The sequence below is a fragment of the Vombatus ursinus genome, unplaced genomic scaffold (genome assembly GCF_900497805.2).
Source record: "Vombatus ursinus unplaced genomic scaffold, bare-nosed wombat genome assembly UNPS02014789.1, whole genome shotgun sequence".
NCBI lineage: Eukaryota > Metazoa > Chordata > Mammalia > Diprotodontia > Vombatidae > Vombatus > Vombatus ursinus.
Window position 1 is genome coordinate 5,902,307 of NW_020954567.1, and position 20,161 is coordinate 5,922,467.

At 40.2% G+C, this 20,161-nt stretch overlaps 2 protein-coding genes across 2 annotated transcripts in view; one reads left to right on the forward strand and one right to left on the reverse strand.

Annotated features, from left to right (window-relative positions):
• Nucleotides 1–2,708: 2,708 nt before the first annotated feature.
• The window catches only part of GPA33 (glycoprotein A33), a 38,194-nt gene continuing 20,741 nt past the window's right edge, over nucleotides 2,709–20,161 (reverse strand). The window contains exons 4-7 of the mRNA XM_027868643.1: nucleotides 14,886–15,041; nucleotides 5,152–5,271; nucleotides 4,282–4,405; nucleotides 2,709–2,939 (exon numbers count right to left, since the gene is read on the reverse strand). Coding sequence (XP_027724444.1) covers nucleotides 2,810–2,939; nucleotides 4,282–4,405; nucleotides 5,152–5,271; nucleotides 14,886–15,041 — 530 coding nt within the window. The 3' untranslated portion in view covers nucleotides 2,709–2,809. The remainder of the gene's footprint in view (nucleotides 2,940–4,281; nucleotides 4,406–5,151; nucleotides 5,272–14,885; nucleotides 15,042–20,161) is intronic.
• The window catches only part of DUSP27 (dual specificity phosphatase 27, atypical), a 57,253-nt gene continuing 55,408 nt past the window's right edge, over nucleotides 18,317–20,161 (forward strand). Inside the window, exon 1 of the mRNA XM_027868641.1 lies at nucleotides 18,317–18,383. The gene's annotated coding sequence lies outside the window, so the exon portion shown is untranslated. The remainder of the gene's footprint in view (nucleotides 18,384–20,161) is intronic.

The following is a 20,161-nucleotide window of genomic DNA, read 5'->3' on the forward strand; positions in this document are numbered from 1 at the left end:
AATGTACTTCAGGATAACTGCATTAGAGTGTTACAAAACAAAGTACTCTACAAGGTCCAATTGGGAAATTTGTTGGGATCAGGGAAGGCTTTCAGAAAATATTATTTGAGTTGATCTTTAAAGGATGGGTAGGGGTTCAACAGTCAGAGGTTAAGAAAGGTGGGGATGGGGGCAGCTAGGTGGTGCAGAGGATAGAGCTCTGGCCTTAGAGTCAGGAGAACCTGAGTTCAAATGTGACCTCTGACACTATTACTAGCTGTGTGACCCTGGGCAAGTACTGATTGCCCCACCCAGGTTCCCCCCCCAAAAAAAAAGAAAGGTGGGCATTCTGGGCAGAGGGAGCAGTCTAAACAAAAGTAAAGAGATGAAAGGGCACAACCACCTGTTTAAGGCAACAGGAAGTCGTCCAGTTGGGCTGGAGTACAGAGCAGAAGCAGGCGTATTATAAGAAAAGCTCAGTCTCTGGTAGCCATCCAATAACTTTTTGTTTACTTCCCTTGCAATAGGATGCCATCAGGAGGACCTTAAATGTCAGTAAAAGAATATAAACCTGGTTAAGATGAAGAAATAACAAGTCCACTCTGAACATGTTTAAATTTGAGATGCCAGTGGGACCACCCCAAGGGAACATGCCCTGGAGACAGCTGGAGACCTGGGTCCAGAGCTGGGTCAGGATTGGATAGAGAGGTTGGCAAAGAGGTGGTTATTCAAACCCTGGAGGTGAATGGTCTTTGCCAAGGGAGAGAGAGTCTAAGGAGACACAAGAAGAGACCTAAGGACAAACACTAGTGAAATATCCAGAACAAGGATTTCAAAAGAGGAGATGAAACAGAGCAAGAGTGGTTAGAGAAGCAGGAAGAGCCTAGTAATGTCTTTTACCCCAATGTCAGCCAGCCAGGGAGTGGCCAACCCGGGTCAGCAAGCTTCCCATTCTCCTGTGCTGCTTCTTATAACACAATCCTATGTCCTTGAGTGCTTTCTTAATTATAACAAGGGATTTCAGATCTTTTTTTTTTACATCTCCATAGGTACTTTTGTATTTTTTAATGTCACAAATCAATTTTTGGTGTTGTTTCCATATTTAGAAGATAATGTGCTAAAACTCTAATGCTTTGATAAGAATACACCAACTTATGAAATCTTCAACCTGTATGTTCTAATGAATACTTGGAAGGTGCTTAGTACATAGTAGGTGCTTGGCACATAATAGGTGCTTAATAAATGATTGATTCCTCACATAAAAGAACCTTCAGGTTTGACATTTGTCTTTGCAAAAGACAGTCTCTGCTCTCAAGGAGCTCACAGCCTAATGGAGGAGATAGCATGCACACAACTTTGTACAAATAAGCTAAATGGAGATGGGGGTTATTCCAAGACCCCAAGATGACTACTTTGAAAAGATCGATTTACCATTCAGGGAATACTTAAATTTTTTAAAAAGACAAGAATTTCCATAAAATAGAATATCAACTTTATTGTTTCTTGAAGAATTTTATAAAAAAGAAGAGGTTTAACAAAGTTTATTTATTTTTTTAAATTGGTAAATCACAAAATTGCTCCTTAGGATACGGAGAAATGCAGAAATGCCCCCACTGTCACTGGCAATCATCATCAAAATGCTTGTCTTTCAGCACCAAATCACAACTGTCCTAGCCACTGTGAGGAGTACTGTATAGATGGGACCCCTGCTCTCCAAGAGCTTACAACCTAAGGCAGGAGAGATGGCAAGAAGGGAGGGGAAGATGGGATGTGAGGGAAATGGAATGCCAACAAAAAAGCAGGAATGGAGTGAAATAAGATTTACTCTTAGGGCTCAGTAATTTTCCCAAAAGTGGGATTAGTAGATAGCAGATAGAGTAGAGTAGAATCATAGAATATGATGGCTGGAGGTACCTTGGAGATCACTTGTTGCAGCTCTTTAATTATGCAGATATTAGCAAAGGAGGGCCCATGAACATGCAATGTTTGGCAAACTTGTACAACCAGCTGTCAACTCTGTTTCCTAAGGCTTTAGTGGTAGCGCTGAGGCTGACACACCCCAGGACTGGCTGTACTTAAGCTTCAGGATTGTTTTTATCAGATCATCTCTAATATGCTCAAATGAAAAGGACTTCAAGTAACATGAAAGTCTTTATATGTAGTTGTAGGGAGATGCCTAGGTATTAGCCCACATAGGTATGTGAGCCCAAGAAAGCCTTAATGTGGAAGAAAATCTCACCTACCTGAACACTTCCCCTCAATGACTCTTCTGTGGAGTAAGCATGTCACTTTGAAGGGGTCAGCCAAGAAGATAAGGTTGGCCATTAGATCTGTGTTACTCAAGCAAAGCATTTTCTCATCAAGACATGACAATGAATGGAGGAGAGGAAGCATCCCATAAATGTAGTTGACCGAGTGATGGGAAAACCTGCTCTGGGGGTAGTAGGAGGAGAGCATTCAAAGATTATGTTCTTTTTACTATTTTTCCCTTTTTCTTTCTTTCTCTCTTTCTCTCTTTCCTTCCTTCCTTCTTTCTTTCTTTCTTCCTTTCTTCTCTCTCTTGTTGAAGTCGTCTTACACAAACTTACTAATATGAAAATGTTTTACATGATTGTACACGTGTAACTTATATCTGATTGCTTACCATCTCAGGGAGGGGGAGGGGAAGGAGAGATAGAATTTGGAACTCAAAACTTAAAAAAAATGTTAAAAATTGTTTTTACATGCAATTGGGGGAAATCGTCATTTAAAAAAAGAAAAAAAGTTATGCTCTTCATACTCTTTTCTCCTCTTCCTCCCTTTATCCATACAAGACATTAGGCAGCTTCAGTCACCGGGAGCTGGGCACAGGTGAGTCCCACCCAGAACTCCTCCTGTCCTGATTCCTGTCTTCCTCATTGTCATCCCTTCTGTGTATTTCTCTCATCTGCTCTGGAGGTTCCTGATAATCCTCTCGATCCCTGAAAGTCAGAGTGGGGAGAGGAATCATTATTGGTTTCAAATTTCAAATTATTGGTTTCAAATCCCATTACTCTGGTCATTCCTCAGAAGTAGATTGCCTTGTTAGACACCTGACTCTGGGTCTCAAGAGGAGTTGAGACAATACTCTTTGACTCACAGATTCTGCTGCTGGGCATATAAGTCATGGAGGTCAGTAGTAAACATTAGAGCCCCATGCATTTATATTGCTGGACAGCAGTGAGGACCCAGTTTAGCTGCTTTGGTACTGGAATTCAAGACTTTCCAGGGGGAATTTTCAGGACCAGATCAGTAGACTGGCCTCGAGGGCTTTGCTTATCTCCATGCTCAAAAGAGAGACTATAGGCTTCACTGCACACTTGGAGATTTGCTCATTCGTTGATTCATTTATTTGTTCCACAAACATTTATTTGCCAAAGCAACAGCAATCTCTAACCTTAAAGTAGAAACACCTCCAGAGGAGCAAGAAAAGTAAAGAGTGTTAAGGTGAAATACTTTACAAACCTTTTTTTTTTCCATACTTTATAAACCTTTTCCCAAGAGGCAAGCAGCCTCTTGTGAGAAGGGGATGGAGAATATGGAAGAAAATTCATGGATTTGGATTGTTTTCCAAACAGGATTTAGAGCTGGGAGGGACTTTAGAGACTGTCTAATGGCTAGTTAGTGCTAATCTAACCCAACTTTCTCATTTTCCAGATGTAATAACTAAGACCCAGAGAAAATTCATGATTTGCTCAAGGTCACACAAAGTGTTAAGTAGGATGAATGAAAAAGCATGGGCTATGCACTGTGCTAAGCTCTGGGGGTGGACACAAATACATCCCTAGAATGCCTTCTCTTCTTCATCTCTCACATCCTGGCTTCCTTGGTTTCCTTCAGTCCCAGCTAACATCCCAACTTCTACAGGAAGCCTTTCCTGTTCTGGCTTAAATTTAATGCCTTCCCTCTGTTGATTATTTCCAATTTATCCTCCTGTAAGAAGCTTATTTGTACATAGTTGTTTGCATGTTATCTCCCTCATTAGATTGTAAGCTCCTTCAGGGCAGGAACTAATTTTTTTCATTTCTTAGTATTCCCAGAACTTAGTAGGTGCTTTATAAATGTTTGTTGATTTGAGAAGCAAACAAGACAATTACTGCCCTGGACACATAAAGGGAAACAAGAAAGGAGTGGGGTGTGAAAAATGGTTTGGAAGTGGCTAGGAAGCTGGGTCTCCTGACTCCAGATTGGCTATTCTTTCTGCCATACTGCAATAGAGTTACTTGTACCCTTGGCCCATCCTCTTTCCCTCCACAAGTTCTTTAGAGAAATGGTATCACTCACGGTCTCTCACTGTCTTTTTCCTTCTCGTTCCTACAGCAGCAACAGTACACAATGATGCCGATGATGATGAAAGCAGCAACCACGCCTCCCGCAATCCCAGCATACAGGGCAATGTTCATTGAGGCTGTGAGGGGGCAAACCAGCTGATTCATCTGAATATCTAGAACACCCCTCCAAAGCACCCAGCCTTGGCCACTTTTACCCATGTGAAAGCACTAAACATTGACAGCATTGTCACAGCTTAGCAACCAATCTGGTATAGTCTACTGGGTATGACTCCTACAACTGCCCTGGTCAAATGAGGGTCAGAAGTGCAAGAAGTCAGGAAAATCTATCAAATCCAGCCTCAGACACTTACTAGCTGTGTGACCCTAGGCAAGTCACTTAACCCTGTCTGCCTCATCTAGAAAACGAGCTGGAGAAGGAAATGACAAACCACTCTGGTATCATTGCCAAGAAAACCCCAAAATTGGGTCACAAAAAGACAGACACAACTGAAAAAATGACTCAACAACAAGACCCTGGGCAAGTTACTTAACCTCTGTCTGTGTTAGTTTCCTCATCTGCCAAATGGGTTAACAATAGTACCTGCCTCCCAGGGTTGTGGTGAGGATAAAATGAAATAATATCTGTAAAGCATTTTGAAAGCACTTAAAAGTGATATTACTATTATCATTATTATTATTGTTATTGTTATTATTATTATAGCAGGGAATGAGCATACCCAAGCTTTCTTTTTTCTTTATTTTCACTACCCAAGCCTTTCTAATCAGTCCTTGTGACATCTCCTGCCCGTATTGATACCCTGCCTTCCTCTTCTGGCCCTTGCTATCCTTCACTCCCTTTCTCCCTCCCTGGATGGGTTCTTACGAAGCCTGACAGCAACAGTGATATTGCAGAACGCAGTTCCTATCTCGTTGGTGGAGGTGCAGATGTAGTAGCCAGAAGTATCATGGGAAATGTTTTTCAGAAGTAGGTTATTTCCTGTAGCTGGAAAAGAGGAAAAGGTCAAGGTGAGAAGAGAAGCTGTTCAGTCTGGGACTGAGAACATTTCACTCAGTGAAAGGAGTGATGTTTAATGGATCTTTTATTTTTTAAAAAAATATTTTTAATTACATGTAACCACAATTTTTAACATTTGATTTTAAAATTCTGAGTTCCAAATTCTCTCCCTTCCCTCCCCCATCCCCTTCATTGAGAAGGGAAACTTTTTGGTATAGGTTATACATGTGTAGGCATGCAAAACATATTTCCATATTAGTCATGTTGTAGGAGAAAACACAGACAAAAAAAACCTGACCCCAAGAAAAATAAAATAAAAAAGTATACTTCAATCTGCATTCAGACTCCATCAGTCCTTTCTCTAGAGGTAGCATTTTTCATCATAAGTTCTTTGGAATTGTCTTGAATCATTGTATTGCTGAGAATAACTATTATTTACAGTTGATCATTGTACTGCTGTTACTGTGTATACTGTTCTCCTGGTTCTGCTCACTTCACTTTGCATCAGTTCATATAAGTCTTTCCAGGTATTTCTGAAAGCATCCTGCTCATCATTTCTTATGGCACAATAGTATTCCATCACAATCATATACCACAACTTGTTCAGCTGTTCCCCAATTGATAGACATCCTCTTGATTTCTAATTCTTTGCCACCACAAAAAGAGCTGCTATAAATATTTTTGTACGTGTTAGGTCCTTTTCTTTTTTAAAAAATCTCTTTGGGATACAGACCTAGTAGTGGTATTCTGGATTAAAGGGTATATACACAGTTTTATAGCCCTTTGGACATAATTCTAAACTGCTCTCCAGAATGGTTGAGTCAGTTCACAAGTCCACAACAGTGCTTTGGTGTCCCAGTTTTTCCACATCCACTCCAATATTTGTCATTGTCTATTTCTATCATAGTAGCCAACCTGAGGTGGTACCTCAGAGTTGTTTTAATTTACATTTCTCTAATCAATAGTGATTTAGAGCATTTTTTCATATGATTGTAGATAGCTTTTATTTCTTTATCTGAAAATTACCTGTCCATATCCTTTGACCATTTATCAATTGGGGAATGACTTTTATTCTCATAAATTTGACTCAGTTTTCTATATATTTGAGAAATGAGGCATTTAATAGAAAAACTGATTGTAAATTTTGTTTCAGTTATGATTATCAACTGTGTATTTCCCTCCATTTTATTTTCCCCCATTTATCCTTCTCTGTCTGTCTGTCTCTCTCTCTGTCTCTCTGTCTCTCTCTCTCTGTCTCTCTCTCTCTCTCTCCTTTCAATCTGTCCCTCCTCAAAAGTGTGTTGCTTCTGACCACCACCTCCCTCAATCTGCCTTCCTTTCTATCAGCTCCCACCCCTTCTTAATGAATCTTTTCACTTAATGCTTACTGAGTGGCATAAGGGAACAGTTTTGAGCTTCAGTGGACAGATATGTGCAGCCAAAACCATCACCAGTAGCCAGTTCCCCCCCTTGCCCATCTAACACCTTCCCCTCCTAACCTTGTCATGAACATACACATACTCACAACTTATACCAAGAAGCAGAGCAGTGTGATGAAAGTAGATCCCTGGATTAGCAGTCAAACCCTGGACTCTAATCTGGGGTCCACTATTTACTAGCTATGAAGTCTTGAACAAGTCCAACCTCTTAGTGCCAATTTCTTCATCTGTGGTAATAATAATACTTACATTCCCTGTTTCACAGGGTTGTTGCAAATGTGAAAGTGTCCATTAAACATGCTGAAAATTTAAACTGTTATTACTTGTCTAATGTCCCCTGGCTGAACTTGCACAGAAGTCTAATGGGGATGGTTTAGGTGGGACAGACATTCAGTGCTATAGGATTCTACTCAAAGGTAGGGTATCTGGAGCACTTAAGCACTCAATGCTCCAACACTGATGGGGAAGGGTCTTAGTTGCCTCCTCAGAGATGCAACCCAGACTGTGTCAGAAAGAACTCAGCATCATGGCCTTTCTTGAACTGGAAGACTGATCCCCTAGGGATCACCAGGGAGGCACTAAGCAGTTATAGCATCCAGTCATGCAAGGGAAAGGAAAATACAGGCACAACACATAGCTTCCCTAGTTATATTCCCACAGGTCAGTGTATCATATGGAGAGAGACAGAAACATGCCCACATTGACAAAGTCCTCAGGTTCCCAAACAATACAGTAGCCATGTCTCTAACACTGATGAGGCTTACAGTCATCCCTTCCACATAGCAGGGGTTAAAGGCATGGCACCCCCTTGATCTGAAAAATCAGCATAAAAATTTTTGACCCTCCCTTCATACCAGAGAAGAAATTTGAATTTTTCTTTTTCTTTTATGAGGTGTTTACAGTACCTTATTGTAAAATTTGGGTTGATAATACACAATAGTATACATATTTCTGAGTTTCTAAACTTTTTCTGTGCTGTTTGCTGGCCTTTGCATGTCGTCTGAAGTTTCCACAAAACTCCCCCCAAAATTCTTATTTAATTTCTTATGCTGACCCCAGATATATTGAAACCTTGATGGGGAAAGTCATGATGTGGAAGGGATAACTATTTCCTGATCTTACCTTTGGAAATACAATTTTCCAAAGCTCTAGTATAGATTCACACTTGATCTTGCCCCCATTACCCTAGAGGGAGTGGCCTCAGAGATGTGACCGATCCTACTGTCCTGCTAAACCACCCCTGAAGTTATTGCCCACAACTAAAAGTACCTGTTCCCCAAATCTAGAAACAATCTGTCCTTTCCTTTGCTACTACCTCTGGCCATGGTGCTGACAAATCAAACTCCTCCCCATTGGTACTCTACCATTTACTAGACAGTGTGCTAGAGAGGAAAGGTAACTAGAAGGGGACGCCTCAAATCTGCATTTGCATTCTAATTCTGTGCCCCTGTGGATAAATTAATTAACCTTTGTGTACCTCAATACATTAATCTATAAAATAAGGGTAATAAGCTTTCCTTACCTAAGATCATACAGTTGGGTTTTGTTTTTGTTTTTGTTTAGAGCAGAAAGAGACTTTGGAGGTCATTTCACTCAACCTTATTATTTTTACAGATGAGGAAAATGAGGCCTAAAGAGGTGAAATTGACTTGTCTTAGATCACAGAGCTAGGAAGTGCCAGAGACAGAATTTGAATTCACACGTTCTGAGTCCGGAGTTATTATCCCATGCGCTGGTAAGTAAAGATTCACTGGCCTGAGTAGAGTGTTTTATAAATGTTAAATTACTACGTAAATATGTTGTTGTTGTTATTATTATTATTATTATTATCCATGTAACCTTAAACAATTCAGTTAAATTCTCTGGGCCTTTGTTACCTCCTTTGTAGGATGGGGATCTAATACCTTTATTCTCTTTTCCTGATCCAAGTCTGTTATTTCATTGGTGTAGACAACTACAGGTAAGGGAACTCTTCCTCCCAATTCAGATACAGCAACCATTCTGTAACTCTGAGTCTTGAAAAGTTGTTGGTACACTGAGGGAATAAATTACTTGCTCAGAGTCACACAATTAGAATGTGTCGGAGATGGGACTTGAGCTCAGGGCTTCCTCACTCTAAGGATAACTCTATAAGCACTGTGCCATGTCACTGTATCACCTACCTGAATTCAAAGGGTCTACTCACTATTCTTCCCTGTATCTCTGCCTGATGATAATTTGAGGTCACTTCTTGCTTTAAAATCTATTGAATTCTTTTTTTTATAATAAGACTAGGGGAGAGTATTGGGAAACCTTCCTGCTTGGACTAATTCACAGTTGCAAAGAGTTATAGTCCAGAGATATGACTCCTAGAAAAATCTATCTATATCTAGATGTATCTCCATCTATCTCTATCTAGATATATACATATAACTAGGCACAGATTTCTTAATCTCGGTCTATATCTCTATCTATCTAGATATATAGCTCTATCTCTATATAGACACATCTCTATCTATAGATATGTCTCTATCTAGTTGTTGTTCTGTCATTTCAGTCATGGAACTCTTTGTGGCGCCATTTGGAGTTCTTGGCAAAGATACTGGAATGGTTTTCCATTTTCTTCTCCAGCTCATTTTACAGATGAGGAAACTGAGGCAGAGTCAAATCACTTGATTAGAGCCACGCAACTAGTAAGTGTCTGAGGCCGGATTTGAACTCAGGTCTTCCTGACTCCAGGCCCTGTTTTCTATCCATTGTGCCATCTAGATGCCCAATATATCTATATTTATATATTATCCTTTTATCTATAGATATACCTCTATCTATCTAGAGAAGATACATATATTTCTATCTCTCCTCTCTCTATTTGCCTATCTACCTATCTCTATATCTATAGATATATCTCTATCTCTCCTATCTCTCTGTATCTATCTACCCATCTCTACATCTATAGATATCTCTCTTTCTATTTATCTATTTGTCTATCTATCTATCTACTGCCTACCTACCTACCTACCTATCTATCTATCTATCTATCTACTCTGTGTTGGTGGTCAGTCCAGAGTAAAATCCTCCAACTTACATGAGTTTCTGAGCAGATGGTGATGTCTTGCTGAAGGTCCTGCTGCCATCTAGTGGCTACAATCTAAACAAGAGCTTCTTTGCCCAACTCAATGAACCTGAAATGAGCTGAGAGTGCAGAGGGTCAGGGTTGGGCCAGTGTTCTAGTACCAAGATTTGGCAGAACTCCAAGACAGAATATTCATAACCAGAGGTATTCTATGGGACAATTCTTTAGGAGAGAGTTTGAGATGCACCTGAAGGTGGAGCTCAGAGACCAGCTTCCCGTTTCCTCTACTGTGTACTTCAGGATGTTATGAGATTCAAATAAGAGAATGAATGTAAATCACTTTGCAAATCTTAAATTTGCTACATAAATGCAAATTATTATTATTATTATTGCTAGCCTTCAGTCAGCAGGACTCCAGTCTGGTGATCTCTTCATTTCCTAAGTCTTTTATTGCACCCCTGCTGAGCTCAAGCAATGTTTACAGAACAGCACATACAGGTGTGTTGGTAAATGTTCGATAAGACTGAAAAAAAAATGAATGTGCACACTTTTAGGTTTAATCTGCAAAAAAGTCTACACAGCAAAATAATAAATGAAGTCCTGATCTGTAGCTTATTACCAATTTCTGAAGTATAAATGTTCACACTGAGAATTAAACAATGTGGGGGGTGGAGAACTAGATGGCTCAGTGGATAGAGCTCTGGTCTTGGAGTCAAGAGGACATGAATTCAAATCTGCCCTCAGACACTTTGACGTTAACTAGCTGTGTGATCCTGGGCAAGTCATTTAACCCTGATTGCCTCACCAAAAAGCAAAAAAAAAAAAAATAATAATAATTAATTAAACAACAGGTTCTCTCAAGTGGGTTAGAGCTAGCTCCAGCATACCCTGTCTATACTCTCCGCTCAGGCACCAGGGAATGTAGCTGAGTATCTTGTGAGTTAGTCTGCCTCTGCTTAACCCAATTTCTTTTTTTTTTCATTTTTTAATTTATTTTGATTTATCAACAAACACTTCCACATGCTTTTGAGTTTAAAATTTTTCTCCCCCTTCCTCCCCACCCCCTATAGGCTATACATATACATTCCTATTAAACATATTTTCACATTAGTGATGTTGGAAGTAAGAATTAGAACCAATAGGAAGAATCACCAGAAAGAGGAAACAAAGCTCAACAGAAGAAAAAAATAGCAAATAGTATGCTTTGATCTGCATTCAAACTCCATAGTTCTTTCTTTGGATGTGGATAGAATTTTCCATCACAAGGCCTTTGGAGATGTATTGCTGGGAAGGGTTAAGTTTATCAATATTAGTCATCATACAATGTGACTGTTATTGTGTACAATGTTCTCTTAGTTCTGCTCACTTCACTCAGCATCAGACCATACAAGTCTTTCCAGTTTTTTCTGAAGTCAGCCTGTTCATCAATTCTTATAGCACAATAGTATTCCATTACATTCATATACTACAACTTGCTCAGCTATTCCCCAATTGATGGGCATCCTCTCAATTTCTGATTCTTCGCCACCACAAAAAGAGCTGCTATAAGTATTTTTGTACGTGTGGGTCCTTTTCCCATTTGTATGATCTCTTTGGGATATAGCCCTAGAAATGCTATTGCTGGGTCAAAGGGTATGCACATTTTTATAGCCATTTGGACATAGTTCCAAATTGCTCTCCAAAATGGTTGGATCATTTCACAACTCCACCAACAATGCATTAGTGTTCCAATTTTCCCACATCTTCTCCAACATTTATACTTTTCTTGTTTTGTCATCTTAGCCAATCTGATATGTGTGATTTGGTACCTCAGAGTTGTTTTGATTTGCATTTGTCTAATCAATAGTGATTTAGAGCATTTTTTCATATGACTATAGATGGCTTTAATTTCTTCATCTGAGAACTGCCTGTTCATATCTTTTGGCCATTTATCAATTAAGGAATGACTTGTATTTTTATAAATTTGACTTAATTCTCTATATATTTTAGAAATGAGGCCCTTATCAGAGAGACTGATTGTAAAAATTCTTTCCCAATTTTCTACCTTTCTTCTAATCTTAGTTGCATTGGCTTAGTTTGTGCAAAAACTTTTCAATTTAATGTAATCAAATTTATCCATTTTGCTTTTCATAATGTTCTCTATCTCCTGTTGGTCATGAATTCTTCTGTTTTCCATAAATCTGATAGGTAAACTATTCCTTGCTCTCCCAGTTTGCTTACAGGATCAGCTTTTATATCTAAATTATGATCCCATTTTGACTTTACTTTGGTATATGGTGTGAGATTTTGATCACTGCCGAGTTTCTGCTATACTCTTTTCTAGTTTTCCCAAAAGTTTTTTTTTCAAAGAGTGGGTTCTTATCCCAGAAGCTGGGATCTTTGGGTTTACCAAATAATAGATTACTATAGTTATTGACTACTGTCTTGCATACCTAACCTATTCCACTGATCCACCACTCTATTTCTCAGCCAGTACCAAGCAGTTTTGATGATTGCTGCTTTAAAATGCAATTTAAGATCTGGAATGGCTTGGCTACCTTCCCCTGCATTTCTTTTCATTAGTTGCCTTGATATTCTGGACCTTTTGTTCTTCCAAATGAATCTTGTTATTATTTTTTCTAACTCTATAAAATAACTTTTTGGTAGTTTGATTGGTATGGCACTGAATAAGTAAATTAGCTTAGGTAGAATCGTCACTTTTATTATATTAGCTCGGCCAACCTATGAGCAACTGATGTTTTTTCCAGTTATTTAGATCTGACTTTATTTATGTGAAAAATGTTTTGTAATTGTGTTCATATAGTTCCTGGGTTTGTTTCAGGAAGTAGACTCCTAAATATTTTATAATATCTACAGTAAGTTTAAATGGAATTTCTCTTTCTATCTCTTGCTGTTGGGCTTTGTTGATAATTTAACCCAATTTCTTTAAGCACCATTGGGTATTATGGGTATCATAGTCCAACTCCACCAAGATAGAAATATCTTCATGTGGTACCCCAGTCTAGAGAGGGGTGTGTGATAGCTCCCAAAAAGATGGAATTAGATTGAGATTAGGGAATGGCTGCACAAATGATGGTCTATGAATATAATGGAATAGTATTATACTATAAGAAACAATGAAAAGGTTGGTTTCAGAGAAACCTGGAAAGACTTTTATGAATAGATGTGGAGTGATATGAGCAGAACCAGAACAATTTATACAACAACAGTATTGTAAAGATGTACACAACTTTGAAAGAGTTGGGAACTCTGATCCCATGACCAACCATGATTCCAGAAGACTGATGCTGTCTGCTTCCTGACAGAGAGATGGTTGACTAAATATGTAAAATGAGGTACATGTTGTTTTAGTCAATTTAGGAATTTTTTTGCTTTATGCATATTTGGTTCAAGGGTTTTCTTTTTCCTTTTTCTGGGGCATGGAGTGGGCAGGAGAGAAAATAAATGTTTATTAACTAAAAACATAAAATTTAATTTAAAAAGTGTTGGATATTACTATTGCCAGCTGCCTAAGGAATGAAGGAGTGGAATGTAGCCACCACTAGCCTAAAGAATGAAGACGTGAAATTTAGCCACCATGGGCACAACCCATGAAGGAGGGGCTCAGGGACAGAATGGTAGTGATTCTATGGAAAAGAGACACTTATTGAGAGGCTTTGTGGTCTGCTGGATAGAGAGCCAACTTTGGAATCAAGATGATTTGAGTTAAAGTTTTACTTCTGGTTTAAACAGGCTGCGTGACCCTAAGTCACTTAATCTCTGTGTCTTGGGTAACTAAAAGTGGCAGAACGCTTGGGCATAGCCATAGATCCAGGGAGCTCCCTAAACAATGGAAATTACAAGACCAGACTTTAAAAAAGGAGGGGAAGAAGGAGGAATCTTTTTTTTTTTAGGCAATTGGGGTTAAATGACTTGCCCAGGGTCACACAGCTAGTAAGTGTCAAGTTTTTGGTATAAGGCCAGATTTGAACTCAGGTCCTCCTGACTTCAGGGCCAATGCTCTATCCACTGCACCCCCTAGCTGCCCCAAGGAGGAGGAATCTTGACAAATTCACACCATTCCCATGGAAGAATTTCCAAAAGCACAGAGGAGACAGGATGGTATATAACAGGAAAAATACTAGGCTGAGAATCAAGATATCTGGGTTCCAATGTGTGACCCAACCACAGATCAGTTTTCTCTTCTGTGAAAGGAAGGGGCAATTGGACTAGATGATCCCTGAGATTGCTTCCATCTCTGAGAGCCTATAATGTTATGAAACAGTGGACCAGGAGCTGGCTCTGGAATAATTAGATTTGGGTTCGAATCCTACCTCTGACACTTTCTACCTGTGTGACCTGGGACAAATCACTGAGGCTCCCTGGGCCTCAGCAGCTCATCTGTAAAATGAAGGGATCAAACTCAATGGGCTCTGAGGTTTCCTCCAGCGTTAGTCTGGTTCTATGAAGAGCTGCAAACAAGCCATTGCTGCTGCAGTGTAGCCACCTTGTGGACAACAAGCAAATGACACTTGTGCCGAGCCACCCTTTTCCTATGTGAATGTCTCTTAAGAATCCATCTACCTGTTCTAGGCGTAACTGTCAAATGCACTAAGTTTATTCTTGTATCCCCTTCCTCTCCTTTTCTTCCATCACTCAGTAGCTTCATGTTCTCTGCCCGTTCAATTTGGTTCTAAATCCACTAACTGGATCCAGCCAACATCTCTTGATCAATCAACAAACATTACTATATGCCAGGTACTATAATAAACGCTAAAGAGACAAGACAAAAAAAATCAAATAATACCTATTCTCAATGACTTTGCATCTCTCCTTCTTGTGATTTTTGTCAAATATCTTGCTGAAAACTTTAAATGCCACATCTAAGACATTCCTCTGATCTAGTCTAATAATTTCTTGATTTCCAGTCAAGTTCACAAGCATTTATTAAAGGTTCACTAGGCACCAGTCAATGTGCCAAATGCCGGGATTACAAAGAAAGCAAAAATGATTCTGGATCTTGAAAACTCACGATCTAAGGGAGAGACAACATACAGCTTGGGAACCAAGAGAGTGAGCACTCCAGTGTCTGACTGTAGATGGCTCTTCTTGACACGATAACTTATAGATACCTGGTGGTGAGAGTGGCCGTTCCTTGTACTCGATGTCAAAGCTCTTCCAGCTGTACTGGGGAGTTGGAGATCCGTTTTTGGAGTGACATTTTAGCTGGATGTTGTTCCCATATATAGTTTCCCCCTCAATGCTGCACTCTGGTACGGAGGGGGGCACTGCAAAGAAGGAAAAGACAGAGAAGGTCATATTCTGTGAGTCTGTAAAAGGACCAGGCAGACCATTATGTATAATATGCCTTCCTACCTCGACCTCTACCCAGCATATGATCACTGCCACTAAGCATACTCATTCAATCAATAAACATATATTAGGAGCCTACTATGTACCAGGCACTGTGCTAAGAGCTACAAAGAAAGGTAAAAGACAGTCCCTGCCCTCGAGGAGCTCACAGTCTAATGGGTGAGACAACATACAAACCACTAGGTATAGATAAGCTATCTACAGAGTAGGTGGAAGGGAATCTGAGAGGAGAGCATTAACAGCTGAGATATGACGCAGATAGCTATTATTCCAGTCAGAACATGAAAGTGCAGTAAGAGATACATGACCAGAGCCTGGATAAGTCATTGGTGTACCCAATGCAGATTTTGAAGATTGTATCTTCTGTGGGTTATTCTTGAATGGAGGGTTTGAGCCTTTACCATAATTCTGGAATGGGAGGGTGTGATATTGGTGGAAAGAGCATTGAATCGGGAGTCAGAGGATCTACCCCTGCCACTGATCATCGATGTGACTCTGGACAAGTCACCACTTCTCTGGGCCTCAGTTTTTCTAACTGCAAAAATAAGGGCATTGAGCTAAATGACCTTTAAGATTCCTTCCAGCTCTAAACTTATGATCTCACAAACCTCATTTATTACAAAATGCCACTGGGAGGAAAATCTTCTAAAATTTAAAAAAAAGTGCATTAGTAAAAAGTTGAAATAAAAATGGCAAACTCAGCTGGTAACTATCCCTAATCATGGGATTTAGGGCTGAAAATGACTTTGGCAATGATCCAGTCCAAACCCTTCATTTTACAGATGAGGAAACTGAGGCTCAAGGTCTTGATTGATGTCACACTGCTAGGAAATGGCAGCCAGAATTCAAACCCAGGTTTGTGTAGTGAAAAGAGCGTTAGCTCTGTTATCAAAGGACCTCGGTTCAAATCACACTTCTAGTGTTATCTGTATGACCTCAGGCAACTCACTGAACCTCCCTGAGCCTCAGTTTCTTCATGTGTAAAATGGGGACAATTAAGCCTCTTCCAGATCTAGGTCTATGATGATTCTAAGTCCAGTGGTTTGAGTTCCAACAGAGCCCCCTTAAGAAACTCACTTAACTTCTCCGAGACTTCGTTTCTTAATCCATAAAAGATAACAATAACTACCATATTTATCCACTGAGAGACTGGTGTTTCCTTAGAGAGTAATGATGCCAAAGAAAACGGGGACTGTCTAAGTGCAACTGTTGGATAATGGATACAAAGCTGAAGGAATCTTAAAGACCATCTAGTATCGTTTTACAGATGAGGAAACTAGGCCCAGGGAGGTTAAGTGACTTGCTTGAGACCATGAAAGTAGTGTCAGAAGGAGGATTTGAACCTGGAACCAGTATACTTTTTACTATATCTCATTTCCTCCTTTAATTGAGGGGAGGCTATAAAACTGGATAACCCCCCATAAATGGGCCATAAAAGCCATAGAATAAATTCCCAGCTTCTTCCTCCTATAGTCCTCTTGCCTACCATTCCTTCTCATTCTCGATCTTTACCAGTTTTATCCCAAAGCCCTCAGAGGCATGACTGCCTCTGCTACCTCCCCAAGCCTACCACTTTCAGGTTTGAAGATGATGGCCGCTGTCACATTTGTACCCAATGCTGCATCTCTCACCCATTGTGTCCCCCTGCCCGCTCCCTCCAACTCCTCCATTTCTGCCTGAGGCTTTGGGTGGGACTTAGTCTGGGGCTGTCTATTGCACCAAAGGGACGTAGTCAAAACTCTAAACTCAACTAGGAAGGACTGTCAACTATCCCGTGTAAACCAGGCATTTAAAAACCACCCTTTGGCACAACGAAGACACAGGTCTGTGAATAGTGAATGAGAATCCTAAGGCCTAGCCACACTTTGAGTCAGCTCATTCCCAGTCTATGCCACCCTGCTCCCAGCCCAGCAGCTATCCTGATTTCTGTCCCCCACCCCCTCCACTTTGCCTGCACTTTTGGTACTTGCCCTGAGAGCTAGAACAGCTAGTTATAGCTCTGGTTCTTGTTGTAAGGATGTATTTACTTACTTTCCTCAAGCCTAAATCTTTATCTCTGTGACTTCCACCCATTGCTCCTAATTCCGTTCTCTGAGGCCAAGCAGAACAAAAGGCTAGTGCCTCTCAACCGCTTGAATTCACAGACAATATTTCTCTTAAGTCTTTCCTCCAGGCTAAACATCCCCAGATTCTTCACCCAATTCTTGTATAGCACAGTTTCAAATTCTCTCAGCATCAAGTTTGTTCTTTGGGTCTACTTTGGCTTCCAGGGGACACTGTTCACTCAGTAATGTTCGCTCGGTTACTCACATCTGTTTTCTGGAGAGCTCAGAAACCTCAGATAAAATTGTTTCATCTTAAGTGTTCTTAGTGGCCTGGGGAATCCATATTAATCAACTAACAAGTATTTATAAAGTGCTTACAATGTACCAAGCCCTATACTAGGCTCTGGGGGATGAATAAAACCATCACTGCTCTGAAGGGGCTCTCATTCTAACCGGAGAGGTAGCAAATACATATATAAGTATATAGAGAAGACGTGCAAATAAATACATCATTATAAAGTAGTTAGGAGGGCACTAGCTGATTGGGGAGCGGGGGGAGGGTGACAGGAAAGGCTCCATGATTGAACGACATCTTGACAGGAGAGAATCTGTGAGGGGAAGGTGGGGAGGAGTGATGGATGGTCAGCACAAAGGGAGATGGTGTTCCTTGTGTGAGGAACAGAGAGATTAGTTTGCCTGGATTAAAGAATAGGAGAAAGAGAGAAAAATGTAATGAGGCTGAAAAGATAGGTTGGGGCTAAACATGGTAGGGTAGGGGGAATTCTGGGAAGATGGAGGAATAGGTCAGAAAATTCCAAGCTCTCCAGATTTCCTCCACAAACAAGACAAAACAGTGCCCCAGGGTGAATGTAGAGCAACAAAAATAAACTAGAGTTGGGGCAGAGCAGGGATCTTCCTGGGACAACTGGAGAAGACCTGAGGAAAGACCTCAGGGAAGCAGATTTGGCCTCAGTCAAGTGCAAACACCTCCAGGCTATCCCTGCTGAAACAACAAACAAGCTCTGGGGGCAGCTGGGTTGGGAGGTAGCCTCGGCCTCAGCCTCAGCCACAGGAATCCTCACCTTACAGATACTGCGGGCAGTCAAACATCTGAGCAGGGGAAGACTGAAACACCCTCTGCTGTTGAGGGGCACCAGACCCAGCTGTGCTGCTTGGATGTCCTGAAGGTGAGAAGGAACCGGTACATGCCAGGTGAGTGCATAAGCAGTGGAGCAGAGACACTGCTGGCTGTGGGCACTTACAGGAGAGCCGAGTTCCTGGTTTGGATTCCAGGCCAGAAGGGAGAACTAAAGGTTACAGCCACTGGAGGGTCCTCAGGGAGCAAAAGCATTTCCAGCATAGTATGGCTGGGGGCCCGAGCTGTGGCTGGGAGGGGGAAAGGAGGGCTGAGGTTGGGCCCTGGACAAAGCTCAGAAAATAACAGAAAGAAGGACCTGAGGCCAGAGACACCATCCCCCACACCCCAAGACCAGAGGCGATTATAATAACAAGCCACTAAAAAGAAAAGAAAAAAAATGAGTAAGCAAAGGAGAAAGAACCCAACCATAGACAGCTATTATGGGGATAGAGAAGACCTGGGCTCATTTTCAGAGTAGGACAGTAAAGTAAAAAAAGTCTCTCCTACTCCAAGGAGTAAGGTCAAATGTTCATGTGCCCAAAAAGAGTTCTTGGAAGAACTTAAAAAAGACTCTAAAAATCAAATGAGAGCTATTGATGGAAAAAATAGAAAAAAAAAATAAAAACAATCCAAGAAAGTCAAGAAAATTATGAAAAGAAAGTCAGTGAACTAGAAAAAGAGATCCAGAATCTTAAGGAAGAAAACAACTCCTTGGAAACTAGAATTGGGCAAGGGGAAGCAAATGACATTATAAGATGCCAAGAAACAATAAGACAAAATAAAAAGAATGAAAAAATAGAAGAGAATGTGAAACATCTCATAAGAAAAAGCAATTGATTTGGAGAACAGATCAAAAAGAGAAAACATAAGAATTATCAGACTGCCTGAAAACTATGATTTAAAAAAAAAAGAATATTGATACAATATTACAAGAAATAAAGAAAATTGCGCTCAAATTTTAGAACAAGAGGAGAAAGCAGAATTTTTAAAAATCCACCAATCACCACCTGAAAGAGATCACAGGATGAAAACCCATAGAAATATCGTAGCCAAATTTCAAAACCCCGAGGTTAAGGAGAAAATATTATGAGCAACAAGAAAAAAAAATCAAATACTGTGGCGCCACAATTAGAATTACACGAGACCTAGCATATACTACACTAAAAGACCACAGGTCTTGGAATACTATATATTGATGAGCAAAAGAACTGGGGTTGTGGCCAAAAATAACTCACTCAGCAAAGTTAAGTATAATCCTGAATGAAAAAAAAAAAACACATTCAACAAATTGACAGACTTTCAGGTTTTTGTCACAAAAAGACCAGAACTTAATGGAAAATTTGACATATAAGATCCAGGAGAAATATAAGGTAAACATCAAAGACCAATCACAAGGCATTCAATAAGGTCAAACTGTTTACTTTTTATACGTGGAAATGTAAACTATATTCTTAAGACTGTCATGAGTAATTGGGTAATTTGAAAGAAAGACTGGGGATGAGCTGAGTATAATGTGGTGATTCTAAAAAGCAAAATTGTGTAGGAAAAGGTAAAAAGAGCAATTATCTCATACAAATGAAGTGTGAGAGGAAGAATTGATACAGAAGAATTAGGTGGGGGTGGGAGGCTGGTAGTGCTGGAATCCTACTCTCATCAGATCTGGGAACAACACATACATCTAAAAGGGTATAAAAGTCTTCTAAATTTATAAAGAAATAAGGTGAGGGAACAGGATAAGGGGGAAGGGGTTTAAAAGGATGTATGGATTAAGATTTAGGGGGGTGGGGAGAGAAGAAAAGGGAAGGACGCTTACAGCAGTGGGCAGAACAAGAAAAAGGAGGGGTAGGGGAGA